General features: G+C 43.2%; 1 protein-coding gene across 1 annotated transcript in view; it reads left to right on the top strand.

Moving 5' to 3' along the window:
• FANCD2 (FA complementation group D2) overlaps nt 1-14,773 on the top strand; it is a 104,958-nt gene that overhangs the window by 67,721 nt on the left and 22,464 nt on the right. Inside the window, exons 30-31 of the mRNA XM_075183928.1 lie at nt 6,090-6,200; nt 7,454-7,582. Of these exons, the coding sequence (XP_075040029.1) occupies nt 6,090-6,200; nt 7,454-7,582 (240 nt within the window). The remainder of the gene's footprint in view (nt 1-6,089; nt 6,201-7,453; nt 7,583-14,773) is intronic.

The following is a 14,773-nucleotide window of genomic DNA, read 5'->3' as shown; positions in this document are numbered from 1 at the left end:
GTGCAAACCATGCTTCGGGCTCAAACCAGGTTCAGCCAAAATATATTATTGGGTCTGGAGGACATATATTGCCTGGTGTGAAAAACGAGGTATTGTACTACATTTCATTTGACCAGGTTGCTTATGTTCTTGCAGGATGGGCTGGACACTTAGTTCTCATAAGGGTCAGGTGCCTGCTCACTTTGATGTTTGATGAGTAAACCTTCAATCAGGGGCTGCTTCATGTGCAGCCTCCATATGTTCCTCTGGTAGCTCCTTGGAATTTAAATTTGGTGTTGAATGCTTTGTAGCATCCGCTTTTTGAACCCTTGGATTCGGTGGATTTGAAATTTCTGTATGGGCTTCCTTTGGGCCATCTCTATGGTAAGATGAGTCTCTGAGCTTGCAGCCTTATCTTGCAAGTCTTCTCTTTTTGTTTTCCATGAGGATAGGGCAGTTCTTCATTCATTCCTCAGTAAAAGTGGTATCTAGATTTCACTTAAATCAGAACATTGTCATTTCTGCTCTGACTATTGGTCAGTCTGCGGAAGACGAAGTTTCTATTCGTTATCTCATTATGGTTTGTGCCTTTGTACATATGTACATAGGATTCGGGATGTGCGCAAGACTGAGGATCTTCTGGTCCTCAATGATGCACACAAGAGAGGCTGGCCAGCCAAGTTGACTATTGCTCAGTGGATTATGGCTGTAACCTGTCGGGCTTAGAGTGGGCCTCGGCAGCTTGTTAGAGATAATCATTAGGTGCACTCTACGAGGTCAGTAATTACTTCCTGGGCGGCACAGCATGGTGCCTCGACTGAGCAGGTGGCCACGTGGTTTTCTGTGCACTCATTCACTCGGTTTTATAGGTTTAATGTGTTTGCATCCAGGATGCCAGTTTTGGGAGAAAGGTGCTTTGTGCCTTTTCTTCTGAGAGTTCCCACCTGTGATTGTGGCTTTCGGATGTTCTGTGTTCGCCAAAGGACAGAGAAAAGATGATTTTTGTACTTACTGCTAAATCTCTTTCTCCGAGTCCATCTGGGGGACACTGCTACCATGGGGTTGTCTGCTACCATGTCCAGACCAACAGAAGAAGACCCAGAAGAGGGCACCCCTTCCCTGCAACCACTATCTCCTGGTTTATATGGAAACCTGAAACCACCTTTAGCAAAAAAGAAGGTACGGTCCTGAGTACCGCTCTATCCTCATGAAACAGTAAATAAGGAACTCTACAGGGTTCCAGTTGAGATTACGGATAATTGATTATCCACCCGTGCTGTTCCAAAAATTGAAGGGACAGAGCCAGATGTTGAGACAGGAGCAGGCCCAAGAAAGCCTTGATGAGTAAATCGCCTAGGTATGGAACTACATTTACTCCCTGGGCATGTAAGCCTGCTGCCATACGTCCATAATCTTTGTAAATACTCTGGGTGCGGTGGAAAGGCCGAAGGAAAGAGCCCGAAATTGAAAATGAGAACGCCCTACAGTGAAACGAAGCAGAGACTGATGTCCCTCCCACATATGAACATCAGGGTTTCCAATCCATTTATAAATGAGCGAACCGATTCCATACGAAATTTGGTTACCCGAAGATGAAGATTGAGACTTTTGAGATTCAGAATCGGCTGAAACGAGCCGTCTTGCTTGAGAACCAAAAACAGGTTTAAGTAAAAACTCCTGTCTTTCTGATCGTCTGAAACTTGGCAAATGACACCAGCAGAAAGAAGGGAAGAAGGGAAGTGACTGATTGGAGCATCGCCCTTCTCTTGATCAAATCACGGGGCAATGGAGCCTGGAAGAAACGTTGAGGAGCAGGACCCATGATGTCTATGAAATTACCTCTGGATATTATTCCCAAGGTCCAAACACCCCTGGTGGGGACGCTGCCCATTGATCCTTCAATAACTGAAGACGACCCCCCCACCCCCGCAAGTTCAAGGAGAGGAGAAATCCCTTCATGTGGGAGACTTGTCTGAAATTTTGTTAGATGGACGTCTCTTAGAATAGGAACCTCTTCCCTTCTGAGATTGTTCCCTGAGAGCAAGCGGTCTGCCTCTAATTGAAGACTGCCCCCTTGGGGCGAGTTACCACGAAAGGAACCAAACCGAGGAATCCTAGGCTTAGAAATGTTCACTGGCAGAAAAGAGCTCTTACCTCTGGTAGTCTGACTGATCATGTTATCTAATTCAGGACCGAAGAGAACCGACCCTGAAAAAGGCAAAGCCTCCAAGGACCTGTTGGACTCCCCGTCGGGATTCCAGGAACGAAGCCATAGCATTGTAGCTGCCACTGCAGAAGCAGACACCGAAGAAGAAATGTAAGGCGCATTCTGGGCCGCCTCGGAGATAGCCAGAAGCTTCCTTTAAGTTAAGAGCTAAAGGAAGCAATTCTGACTCTTGCAGTCCTGTAGCTAATTGGTCGGCCCAAGACTCCATTGCTCTGGCCTCCCACACGGATACATACAAGGGTTTAAAGGATGTGCCGGCCGCAAGGAAGATGTTCCTTAGAAACCCTTCCAACCTGCGATTCGTAGGATCCTGAAGAACCGCTGCACCAGGAACCTGCAGAGTCGTATGTTGGGCTAACCTGGCCACTGGACTTGGTATCTCCCAATATGTCGAGTCCTCAAACGAAGTGCGACACTCTCCCGTGGCAGCGCCAAATCCGTAGGGACTGCAGTGACAGTCGCATAGCGCTGTCACTGCCCGCAGTACTTGTAAATTCCTCTAGTTCTTCTTTACGCTCTCTGTCCGTCTTTATCTTTCTTTTTTCTTTTCTTTTTTTTTTTTTAAACAAAAAAACCGAAACATTGTTCCATTAAAGACGTAAGAGGAAAAATGTTGACAAACACTTACCCCCACCTAACACTCACTAAAATGAGAACTAAAAAAATAATAAAATCTAAACTAAACAGCAATTACTGCCAAGCAGTACTAAACACAGCCCAACTCCTTGGGCACTTAAACATAACTGAGGTCTATGGGGTTGCAGAGGGGAGGAGTCAGCAGCAAGTTAGTTAACTATTTAAGTGCCAACTCCAAGCGCCCTCAGACAACCCCATGGTAGCAGTGTCCCCCAGAGTGGATGATGGAGAAAATAGGATTTTTATACTTGCGTAAAATCCGTTTCTCTTAGTCCATTGCGGGACACCGGGAGCCCACCCTTGACGCTCTGGGTCTCATGTTGTATGACATGTTGTCTCTGGTTAAAGAAAATGTTGTTTTTTCACTTTTCCTGTTTTGTTTCTCTCTATTGTCTTCTCTCTGTGGGGCTTGGTTAAACATAAACCGAGCTAACAGGAAGTGGGCTGTAGAGAGGGAGGACCTAGGGCTAGTTAGCAAAGTTGTTTTTTTTTGTTTTTTTTAAATGCCAGATCGCCTGTTCTTACTCTATACCCCAATGTCCCCGGTGTCCCCCAATGGACTTAGAGATGGATTTTACGTAATTATAAAAATCTTTTTATCAGTTTTAGGGTTTTGTTTGTTTTTTTAAAAAACACTTTTTTTCCGCTTAAAATGTAGTTTGTAGCATACATTTGGACTGATTTACAATGGACTTTTATAGTTCCAAACCTTTATTGAGCCACTTAACAATTGTATGTTATCAAGTATTTCATCAGAATAAGTGATTGGAGTTGATTCATATGTGATGTCTCATTTATAATTTAGATATGCGCCTTTCTACCGAGTTAGGATGAACAGATGCTTTATCATTACTACTCCTCATTTTGTGTATTACACTTTGGAATTTGTTTCTCTTGTATTAAACACTTTTATCTACTATTATTATTGTTTATTTCTATGGCGCCACAGATTCCGTAGCGCCTGACATAGTAGTACAAATATGACATACATGAAAACCGTAGCCATAACAAGTACATGGGTACAGAGCAAAATAATAAATGCATGGATGCAATTAATTGAACAATTGGCATGACATGACAGAGATAAACAAGGAGAGAGACTGGACACATGCGAGACATTGGGTAGGGGACTCTGTCCATGAGAGCTTACATTCTAGAGGGAGGGGGTATACTAAAGGGACATTACATTTAGCAGGAGGTGGAGGCTACACAGTCGAACTGGCAGGAGGGTGAGCTGAAGTAGGGGAGGATATTGGTCTAGGAAAATGGGGAGGAGAGGAAGATGGTGCAGTGTGGATAGACATGGAAAGCAGTTAGTATAGTGTGGGTAGAACAATATAGTAATACAAATAAACAGATTGGACATACTGAGAATTCAAATGAGAGACAAGGTTTACAAGTGGTTCATTAAATCAGAAGTGATGTTCTCACCAATGCTAGCAGATCACTAAGGCGTGTCCGAGGCAGGTGCTTGTGGTGGAGGGTAACAGGACTCACTGGAGTGTAGCCGTGGTATCCGATAACTCCAGTATAACTCTTGAGTTATACTATATTAATCCTAACACACTGAACACACTAGCTGTGCAGCCAACTATCAAATACACATGTAAAAATAGAGGATAATGTATTGGCCAATACAGTCATGGACAAAAGTTTTGAGAATGACACAAATATTGTTTTTCACAAAGTTTGCTGCCTCAGTTTTTATGATGGCAATTTGCATATACTCCAGAATGTCATAAAAAGTGATCAGATAAATTACAATTCATTTCAAAGTCCCTTTATCGCAAAAACAACATTTCCACTGCGTTTCAGCCCTGCCACAGAACCAGCTGACATCAGGTCAGTGATTCTCTCGTTAACACAGATGAGTGTTGTCGAGTACAAGGCTGGAAATCACTCAGTCATGCTGATTGAGTTAGAATAACAGACTGGAAGCTTTAAAAGGAGGGTGGTGCTTGAAATCATAGTTCTTCCTCTGTTAACCATGGTTACCTACAAGACAATGCATGCAGTCATCATTGCCTTGCACAAAAAGGGCTTCACAGGCAAGAATATTACTGCTAGTAAGAGTGCACCTAAATCAACCATTTATCGGATCATCAAGTACTTCAAGGAGAAAGGTTCAATAGTTGTGAAAAAGGCTTCAGGGTGCACAAAAACATCCAGCAAGCACCAGACCCTTTTCCTAAAGTTGATTCAGCTGCGGGATCGGGGCACCACCAGTGCAGAGCTTGCTCAGGAATGGCAGCAGACAGGTGTGAGTGCATTTGCACGCACAGTAAATTCAAAGACTTTTGGAGGATGGCCTGGTGTCAAGAAGCCCAGCAAAGAAGCCACTTCTCTCCAGGAAAAACATCAGGGACAGACTGATATTCTGCAACAGGTACAGGGATTGGACTGCTGAGGACTGGGGTAAAGTCATTTTCCCTATCAGATTGTTTGGGGCATCTGGAAAAACGCTTGACCGGAGAAGGAAAATTGAGTGCTACCATCAGTCCTGTGTCATGCCAACAGTAAAGCATCCTGAGACCAATTATCATTCATGTGTGGGGTTGCTTCTCAGCCAAGGGAGTGGGCTCACTCACAATTTTGCCTAAGAACACAGCAATGAATTAAGAATGGAACCAAAACATCCTCCAAGAGCAACTTCTCCCAACCATCCAAGAGCAGTTTGGTGATGAACAATGCCTTCTCCAGCATGATGGAGCACCTTGCCATAAGGCAGAAGTGATAACTAAGTGGCTCAGGGATCAAAACATCAAAAATTTGGGTCCATGGCCAGGAAACTCCCCAGACCTTAATCCCATTGAGAACTTGTGGACAATCCTCAAGAGGCGGATGGACAAACCCACAATTTCTGACAAACTCTAAGCATTGATTAGACAAGAATGGGCGGCCATCAGCCAGTACGTGGCCCAGCTGCCAGGGTGAATTGCAGAAGTCTTCAAAAAGCAGGGTCAACACTGTAAATATTGACTCTTTGCATAAATTTAATGTAATTGTCAATAGAAGCGTTTGACACTTATGAAATGCTTGTAATATTACTTCAGTATAACATAGCAACATCTGACAAAAAGGTCTAAAAACACTGAAGCAGCAAACTGTGTGAAAACCAATACTTGTGTCATTCTCAGAACCTATGGCCATGACTGTATATTCACTACAGTTTTAGTTTAGTTACAGTACATTGATATTAATGTCAGGTTGCTGCTATAATCTTTATTAACGTGAAGTTTTGCTACAGGCAACAGATGTGGTGCAGCTGGGCCCAGCAGAGCTGGTTTTCCTCCTGGATGATCTATCGCACAAAATGGAGCACATTCTTACAGATCCGAAGAGAGCTCCGTTATTAAAGGTAAGATTCATATATAAAATGTCATACGTTTGTCTCGGAACCGACATCTACGTTAAGTTCCTGTTGTTGTTGGAAGATCTGGCACCAGGCAAAGCCCTGCAGTCACTCAGGCTGCGCACAGAATTCCATATGTGTAGCATGGCTTTATTTTATCCCACCCAGACTAAAGAGAATTTAAATGTCAAGGCTGAGCCTTGTAAACAGATATGATTGCTTAAAGGGGCTGCTTTACCCCACAATAGCCCAGTTGTATTAATGTATATAAGAGCGGCTAGTAGCCCATGCAGTGTAAATCATCACCATGTAATATAACAGCTCTTATAAGAACTATCTGAGCATCCTGCTGTATTCCTGTCTGACTTGTTTAATCTGCGGCTCACCCTTTAATCCGTTTCCTGGTGGCCTATCGTTGGCCCAGTGTCCTGTCTTCGCGTTGTACCAGCTATCCAGCAGTTCTGATCCAAAGTAGGAGGTTATCAGAGCGGAGCTGCAGCAGCTACATAAGTACCTAAGTAAGAGTAAGAGTGCCAGTAATGGAGCGATAGCGATGACCTCGTACAACGGACACTATATCGATGCGCGCTTGGTGAGTCTGTTACGACTTGTCGCTGACAATCCATAAAGCACAGTGGATCAATGTGGAAGAGTAAACCCATCCAAGGAAAAATGCTCTTTCTTACAGGTATCTTTAAAATAAAGAAATATATGAATGTCTAATCAAACATACGGAGTGATATGTAGTGTGTCTGATTTACATATGTATAATATGACATCATATATAGTTAGAGGTGTGCATAAAATTATTACTTAAATCAATATATAATATAACAGTAACTAAAAACAGTAGATGGGGGTTGCATTGCATCTAATATGAGATAATCCTTATTGCAAATTTTGGTCATGCATATGTCATTTCTAGAAGTCCTGTCCATCACCTCGCTGTGATAAGTGTCCTTGACTGTAAGTGTGATACAGCCAAGGACTGTTTGAAAGCAGCTCCTCAATGCCACGTATACTCTATATCAATGTCCTTTCCTAAATTAATTCCTTTTAACCATGAAATAAAGACATGTCTGATGAGCCTGAAGCCAGAATGTCCTGTGTGGACCATTGCTATTTACTGCTATTAGCTCTTATCTCAGTGGTGTTACTAGTGAATTCTCATTAATATAGCTTCATCCCTCCACTGTGGATAGGTGACAGGTAAAGGGTGTTCTGTATTATTCTATAATGTCAGTGTTATTTTTCGGTAGGTGAAGGGATCGAGAAACACTGAGTTCTCACATCTGCGTCAGAAGACTCCTCAAGAAGTGGCGCAAGTCGTCATTCAACTCTTAAATCCGCTGTGCAACCACGTGGAAAACATGCACAACTACTTCCAGGTGACTTACATTGTAGTGACATGTAAGGTACTCACAGTACATGTATAGGGACATACAGGATGCTCACAGTACATGTATAGGGGCATACAGAATGCTCACAGTACATGTATAGGGACATACAGAATGCTCACAGTACATGTATAGGGACATACAGAATGCTCACAGTACATGTATAGGGACATACAGCATGCTCACAGTACATGTATAGGGGCATACAGAATGCTCACAGTACATGTATAGGGACATACAGAATGCTCACAGTACATGTATAGGGACATACAGAATGCTCACAGTACATGTATAGGGACATACAGAATGCTCACAGTACATGTATAGGGACATACAGAATGCTCACAGTACATGTATAGGGACATACAGCATGCTCACAGTACATGTATAGGGGCATACAGAATGCTCACAGTACATGTATAGGGACATACAGAATGCTCACAGTACATGTATAGGGACATACAGAATGCTCACAGTACATGTATAGGGACATACAGAATGCTCACAGTACATGTATAGGGACATACAGCATGCTCACATTACATGTATAGGGGCATACAGAATGCTCACAGTACATGTATAGGGACATACAGGATGCTCACAGTACATGTATAGGGACATACAGAATGCTCACAGTACATGTATAGGGACATACAGAATGCTCACAGTACATGTATAGGGACATACAGCATGCTCACAGTACATGTATAGGGGCATACAGAATGCTCACAGTACATGTATAGGGGCATACAGAATGCTCACAGTACATGTATAGGGACATACAGAATGCTCACAGTACATGTATAGGGACATACAGAATGCTCACAGTACATGTATAGGGACATACAGAATGCTCACAGTACATGTATAGGGACATACAGAATGCTCACAGTACATGTATAGGGACATACAGGATGCTCACAGTACATGTATAGAGGCATACAGAATGCTCACAGTACATGTATAGGGACATACAGGATGCTCACAGTACATGTATAGGGACATACAGAATGCTCACAGTACATGTATAGGGACATACAGAATGCTCACAGTACATGTATAGGGACATACAGAATGCTCACAGTACATGTATAGGGACATACAGAATGCTCACAGTACATGTATAGGGACATACAGAATGCTCACAGTACATGTATAGGGACATACAGAATGCTCACAGTACATGTATAGGGACATACAGAATGCTCACAGTACATGTATAGGGACATACACAATGCTCACAGTACATGTATAGGGACATACAGCATGCTCACAGCCCTTACATATGGGATACTCACAGGACATGCATACAGGCATATAGAACATGTAAAGGAACATATAGAATTCTTACAGTCCATGTGGGAATATAGAGGTTTCACACCCGGATACGATCATTGAGCTTGGAATAACCCAGTGTAACTTACATTCTATATTCCCTACTACACATACACTAGGGTTAATCTAGTCTGCAGCCAAGTAATCTTTGGTTGTCTTTGGGTATGGGAGAAAACTGAAGCACCCACACAAACATGGGGAGGACATACAAACTCCACACCGATAGCGCTATGAGGCAGCAATGCTTACCATTGTGCTGCCCTTCACCTTTGTGCAGTCTATAATAATGAGTAACACCAAGTTACACGGTGTAATTATGTTTTTCTCCTTCATCCACTCTGGGGGACACTGCTACCATGAGATTGTATGAGGGCGCATGGAGTTGGCACTTAAATAGTTAACAACTAAGTTTGCTGCTGACTCCTCCCCTCTACAACCCCACAGACCTCAGTTATGTTTAAGTGCCCAAGGAGTTGGGCTGTTTCAGTGAGCTCTGCAGTACTTGCTGCTAGATTAGATTTGTATTATTTTCTTTAGTTTAACTGACATGTCAGTGAGGTTAGGAGGGGATCACTGCTATGTTTTACACTGGTTCATTTAGTTTTTAAATGGAATATAGTTCCGTTTTTGTTTATTGAAAAAAGAACAAGAAAGAAGATGGAATCAGCCTGCAGGCTGTGACAGCCACTATGTGACTATCACTATACTCCTGACGGGTCCGGCGCTGCCTCTGGCATAGAGCGCGGGGACTTGGTGTGAGGGGCGGTCATTTTCAGGGAAATACCAAGTCTCCCGATGGAGGGGGGGGCTTGGATTTCATCTGATCACAATTGGAGCACAGATTAAAAGGCTGCAACGCAAAAGATACAAAGGAGAGCTGTAATAATCCTCCCCAAAGATTACTAAAGCCTCCAGTGTGAGGAGTGTAACGTGACACCATAACAACCATGGGGTAGAAGTTGTTTTTATACAAGACAGCACAGATATATATTTACACAGGGCATATAGGGTTATAACAAGACTCTATCTGCACTTAGGTTAATTTTCACAATATTTTCCACTTTTACATTATTATTGCCACAGATACTTGTATTACTGTTCTGAGGCTGTCAGAATTAGTAATTATTTTAGTGTATTTTTCTCTGTGAAAGTTGCCTGACCTTTATTTGTATTTATTTTTTAAAAAAAGAAATCTAATGTCTAATAAGAACAAGAATTCTTGTGCAAAATGTTATACCTGTTCAAAATGCTCTGTCAAAATGACCTGTGGGGCAAAAAGACCAGAGGGCCGTTTGTGCACAGTGTTACACTGTCCTGAGCAGCTACGTACCCCACTTGGGAATAACTAGTTAATGAGTTTCCTTGTTGTAATAGGGAGAAAACTGTCTTTATATATCTAACTACATTTAGTTTTATTGTAGAAGGCTCTAAAGTTAATGGAGACAGTGTTTTACATGCGTGTTCAGTTAAATTATTATGAAACATTCATTCTATTATTCAGAGATAAAATTCCGTACTGTTTTGAGTCATTCGTCAGGGTGAAAAAAAAGAGATTATACTATCTACTATCTCTGTGGTGTGATTGTTTATGGCCTGTCTGTTTATCTTTTAAATAATTTTTTACTTGAAAGATACATTTTCATATAGGACTGTTCCCCTTCACAAATTGGTATGTTCCTTGGAGCCAACTCACAGAAATGGACAGTAGACGGTTGAAGAAACTTTTACCTCAGACACTGATCAGCAGTATATACTGTGTGTGACTGACAGGCTGCTCTCTATCTGTGGGTACTACGGGTATCAATGCTACTGATCAGCAGTATACTGTGTGTGACTGACAGGCTGCTCTCTATTAGCAGTATATACTGTGTGTGACTGACAGGCTGCTCTGTATCAGCAGTATATACTGTGTGTGACTGACAGGCTGCTCTCTATCAGCAGTATATACTGTGTGTGACTGACAGGCTGCTCTGTATCAGCAGTATATACTGTGTGTGACTGACAGGCTGCTCTCTATCAGCAGTATATACTGTGTGTGACTGACAGGCTGCTCTGTATCAGCAGTATATACTGTGTGTGACTGACAGGCTGCTCCCTATCAGCAGTATATACTGTGTGTGACTGACAGGCTGCTCTCTATCAGCAGTATATACTGTGTGTGACTGACAGGCTGCTCTCTATCAGCAGTATATACTGTGTGTGACTGACAGGCTGCTCTGTATCAGCAGTATATACTGTGTGTGACTGACAGGCTGCTCTCTATCAGCAGTATATACTGTGTGTGACTGACAGGCTGCTCTGTATCAGCAGTATATACTGTGTGTGACTGACAGGCTGCTCTCTATCAGCAGTATATACTGTGTGTGACTGACAGGCTGCTCTCTATCAGCAGTATATACTGTGTGTGACTGACAGGCTGCTCTCTATCAACAGTATATACTGTGTGTGACTGACAGGCTGCTCTCTATCTGTGGGTACTACGGGTATCGCTGCTACTGATCAGCAGTATACTGTGTGTGACTGACAGGCTGCTCTCTATAAGCAGTATATACTGAGTGTGACTAACAGGCTGCTCTGTATCAGCAGTATACTGTGTGTGACTGACAGGCTGCTCTCTATCAGCAGTATATACTGTGTGTGACTGACAGGCTGCTCTCTATCAGCAGTATATACTGTGTGTGACTGACAGGCTGCTCTCTATCAGCAGTATATACTGTGTGTGACTGACAGGCTGCTCTCTATCGGCAGTATATACTGTGTGTGACTGACAGGCTGCTCTGTATCAGTAGTATACTGTGTGTGACTGACAGGCTGCTCTCTATCAGCAGTATATACTGTGTGTGACTGACAGGCTGCTATCTATCAGCAGTATATACTGTGTGTGACTGATAGGCTGCTCTCTATCAGCAGTATATACTGTGTGTGACTGACAGGCTGCTATCTATCAGCAGTATATACTGTGTGTGACTGACAGGCTGCTCTCTATCAGCAGTAGACTGTGTCTGTCTGACAGCTTACATTTTGTTTGCGGGTAAACTGCCCTAGACATGGTTCTGGAGGGGTGACTGCCTTACATCAGTTTTGCCTTACACGTATCTATACAAATAGATATCCGTAGAAAATTTGCTGATTACTTCGCATAGTTATCAACGTATTGTTGAGATTCTTATATTGTGAGGATTATTCTGTTATATATATTAACACAAGATTGTGTTGATGAGTAGAACTCTGTGTTTATTCCTGTAGAGTTAGGAGATATGTTTGTGTATTTATATAAACTCATAATGCTATGTATGCGCACTTAACTGAAACTTTTTCTATGTTTGGTCCAGAACTGGACAGTATGATTAGCCAAACAACCGGAAGTAAAAGTACTTTCCTGCTGGTGAATGTCCCTAAACCACGAACTCTGTGTTTTGGGTCTTTTTGGAAATCCTTTCTTGTGAACACGGGCTATAAAGTTCAACCCGCCAATAGAGGTAGACTCCTTGCAACACGAGGATAGTCACAAATGGGTAGAGATACTTACTCCAAAAGACGTCCAAATCACAGGATCTGAATAAATAAATAATAATGATAATCCGCATGATGGTACCTTCCTCTCCTTGCAACTGCGGGGGTAGGGGGTCATCTACAATTTTTTAAATATTAGTGGGCGGCGTCCACCTGAGATATTTGGATCTTGGGGATCATGTCTAGAGTGGCAGAAACACCAGGGGTTTTATTCAAACCTGTTCTTGGTGCCCAAACAGGACAGTTCGTTTCCATCAATTCTAAATCTCAAAGGGCCAAACCAACATCTACGAGTAGACAAGTTTTGGATGGGATCAGTTCTTTGTTTTTACAGTAGGAAGCTCCCATTATCAATTTAGGGCGTACCCCTTTGGCTTTCCACAGTCCAGAGAGTTTTCACAAAGATTATGGCATTAATGGCAGCATGTTTACGTGCCTTGGGAGTGAACATTATTCCGCATTTGGACTATTTTCTCCTCAAATCCTTATCAGGTCCTTTTCTCTATTAGCATCTGACCCTGTCTGTTCGAATTCTGGAGCAACACGTTTATATAATCAATTATTCCAAATCCCAGTTGATCCCCTCACAGAGGATGAGGTTTCTAGGATTAATAATGGACACCACTTTTCAGAAGATCTGTCTCCAAAACTTTCTGTACAGATCCCTACAACTCTCTGTACGGTTGGTTAATCCTGAGTGAATCTTGTCCTTCAATGCGCTTGTGCATGGGGATTCTAGGGTGGATGGCATTGACGTTTGAAGCCCTCCCATACGGTCGTTTCCACTATCGTACGTTCTAGTGGAATCTAGTAAGAGAATGGTCGGGTCCCCCTTTTTTTTCATCTGGAGACCCAACAAATCAGACTCTCCAGGGAGACTCGTCAACCTCTGAAATGGTGGCTAGTTCAAGAGCTTCTGATGATGGGCCGATCTCTTGTCCTGTGGTCTTGGATTCTGGCGACCACAGATACCAGTCCACCTCCAATCCGTCAATACCACTGCAGTGGCATATGTAAATTGCCAAGGAAGTACAAGAAGCGCAGGAGCTATACAGGTAGTGGAACAAGTCTTCTTGTGGGCGGAGAAATTCGTTCCAGCTATTTCAGCAGGGTTTATTCCCAGAGTGAACAACTGGAAGAGGATTATCTCAGCAAGCATGCAATTCTTTTGGGAGAATGGGAACTGCATCCTCAGGTTTTTCAGGAGCTATTCTGGAAATGGAGCCTGCCAGATCTGGATCTGATGGCACCCAGACACAATCACTAGATTCCCAAGATTCTGCGCAAGAAGCAAAGTTTATCTAGCTGTGGTAGTGGATGTAATATCCATGAGGTGGGACTCCTGTTTTGGATATCACTTTCCACCAATTCTGATGCTCCCCCGGGTTCTAAGCCAAGTATTGTTGGAAGGTCTTCCGGTCATTCTGGTGGCACCAAATTGGCCCAGGTGGCTCTGATTCGCCAACATCTTGCTTCTGGTGGAAGGATCAGGCTGGGCTCTTCCTCTCAGGCCCGATCTTCTCAGTCAAGAACCATTTACACCATCCGGACTTACCTCGCCTGGCTTTAATGGCGTGGCTGTTGAAGTCGATCTCTGGCGGTCGAGGAGGTTCTCTTACAAGGTAGTGGAGACCCTCATAAAGGCTTGGAAGATGGTATCGGCTAAGATTTATTACAAGGTGTGGAGGATCTATGTAGAGTAGTGTGAAGAGAAGTGTCATAACCCTGCCTCTTTCAGATTAGCTGTTTTCTGGCCTTTCTTCAGGATGGGTTAGAGATGGGACTAAGACTGAGTTGTTTTGAAGGTGCAGGTCTCTTTCAATTTCCTTTCAGCGCCAGTTGGCTTTCCTCCCTGACGTTTGTACTTTCCTTCAGGGAGTGATTCATGTTCAGCCACCCAACGTTCCTTCGTTGGCCCCGTGGGATTTGAATCTGGTTACTGAGGTTCTTCAGCGGCCTCCATTCGTACCCCTGGAGTCGGCTGATCTGTGTTTCTTGATGTGGAAGGTGATGTTTTTGCTGGCTATTGCATCTACTCAATGGGTGTCGGAGCTTGGAGTCTTGGCCTGTAGGGTTCCTTATCTGATGTTCCATGAGGATAGGGCGGTTCATAGGACCGTACCTACTTTCTTGCGTAGGGTGGTTCCGGCCTGTAAAGAAGGGATTGCTTTTTCTAGGCTTTTCTCCTCTTAGTCTGGACGTGGTCCGGGCTTTACGGGTTTAAGTAGACAGGACTTCTGCTGGTTGCAGGTCTGACTCTTTTTGGTCTTTACAATTCTCATAGAATAAGTTGGCTGGCCACCAAGCAGACCATTGTTAATCAGATTAGGTCAA

The sequence above is a fragment of the Mixophyes fleayi genome, chromosome 8, assembly GCF_038048845.1.
Source record: "Mixophyes fleayi isolate aMixFle1 chromosome 8, aMixFle1.hap1, whole genome shotgun sequence".
Taxonomy (NCBI): Eukaryota; Metazoa; Chordata; class Amphibia; order Anura; family Limnodynastidae; genus Mixophyes; species Mixophyes fleayi.
This window is presented reverse-complemented; position numbering and strand designations above follow the sequence as displayed.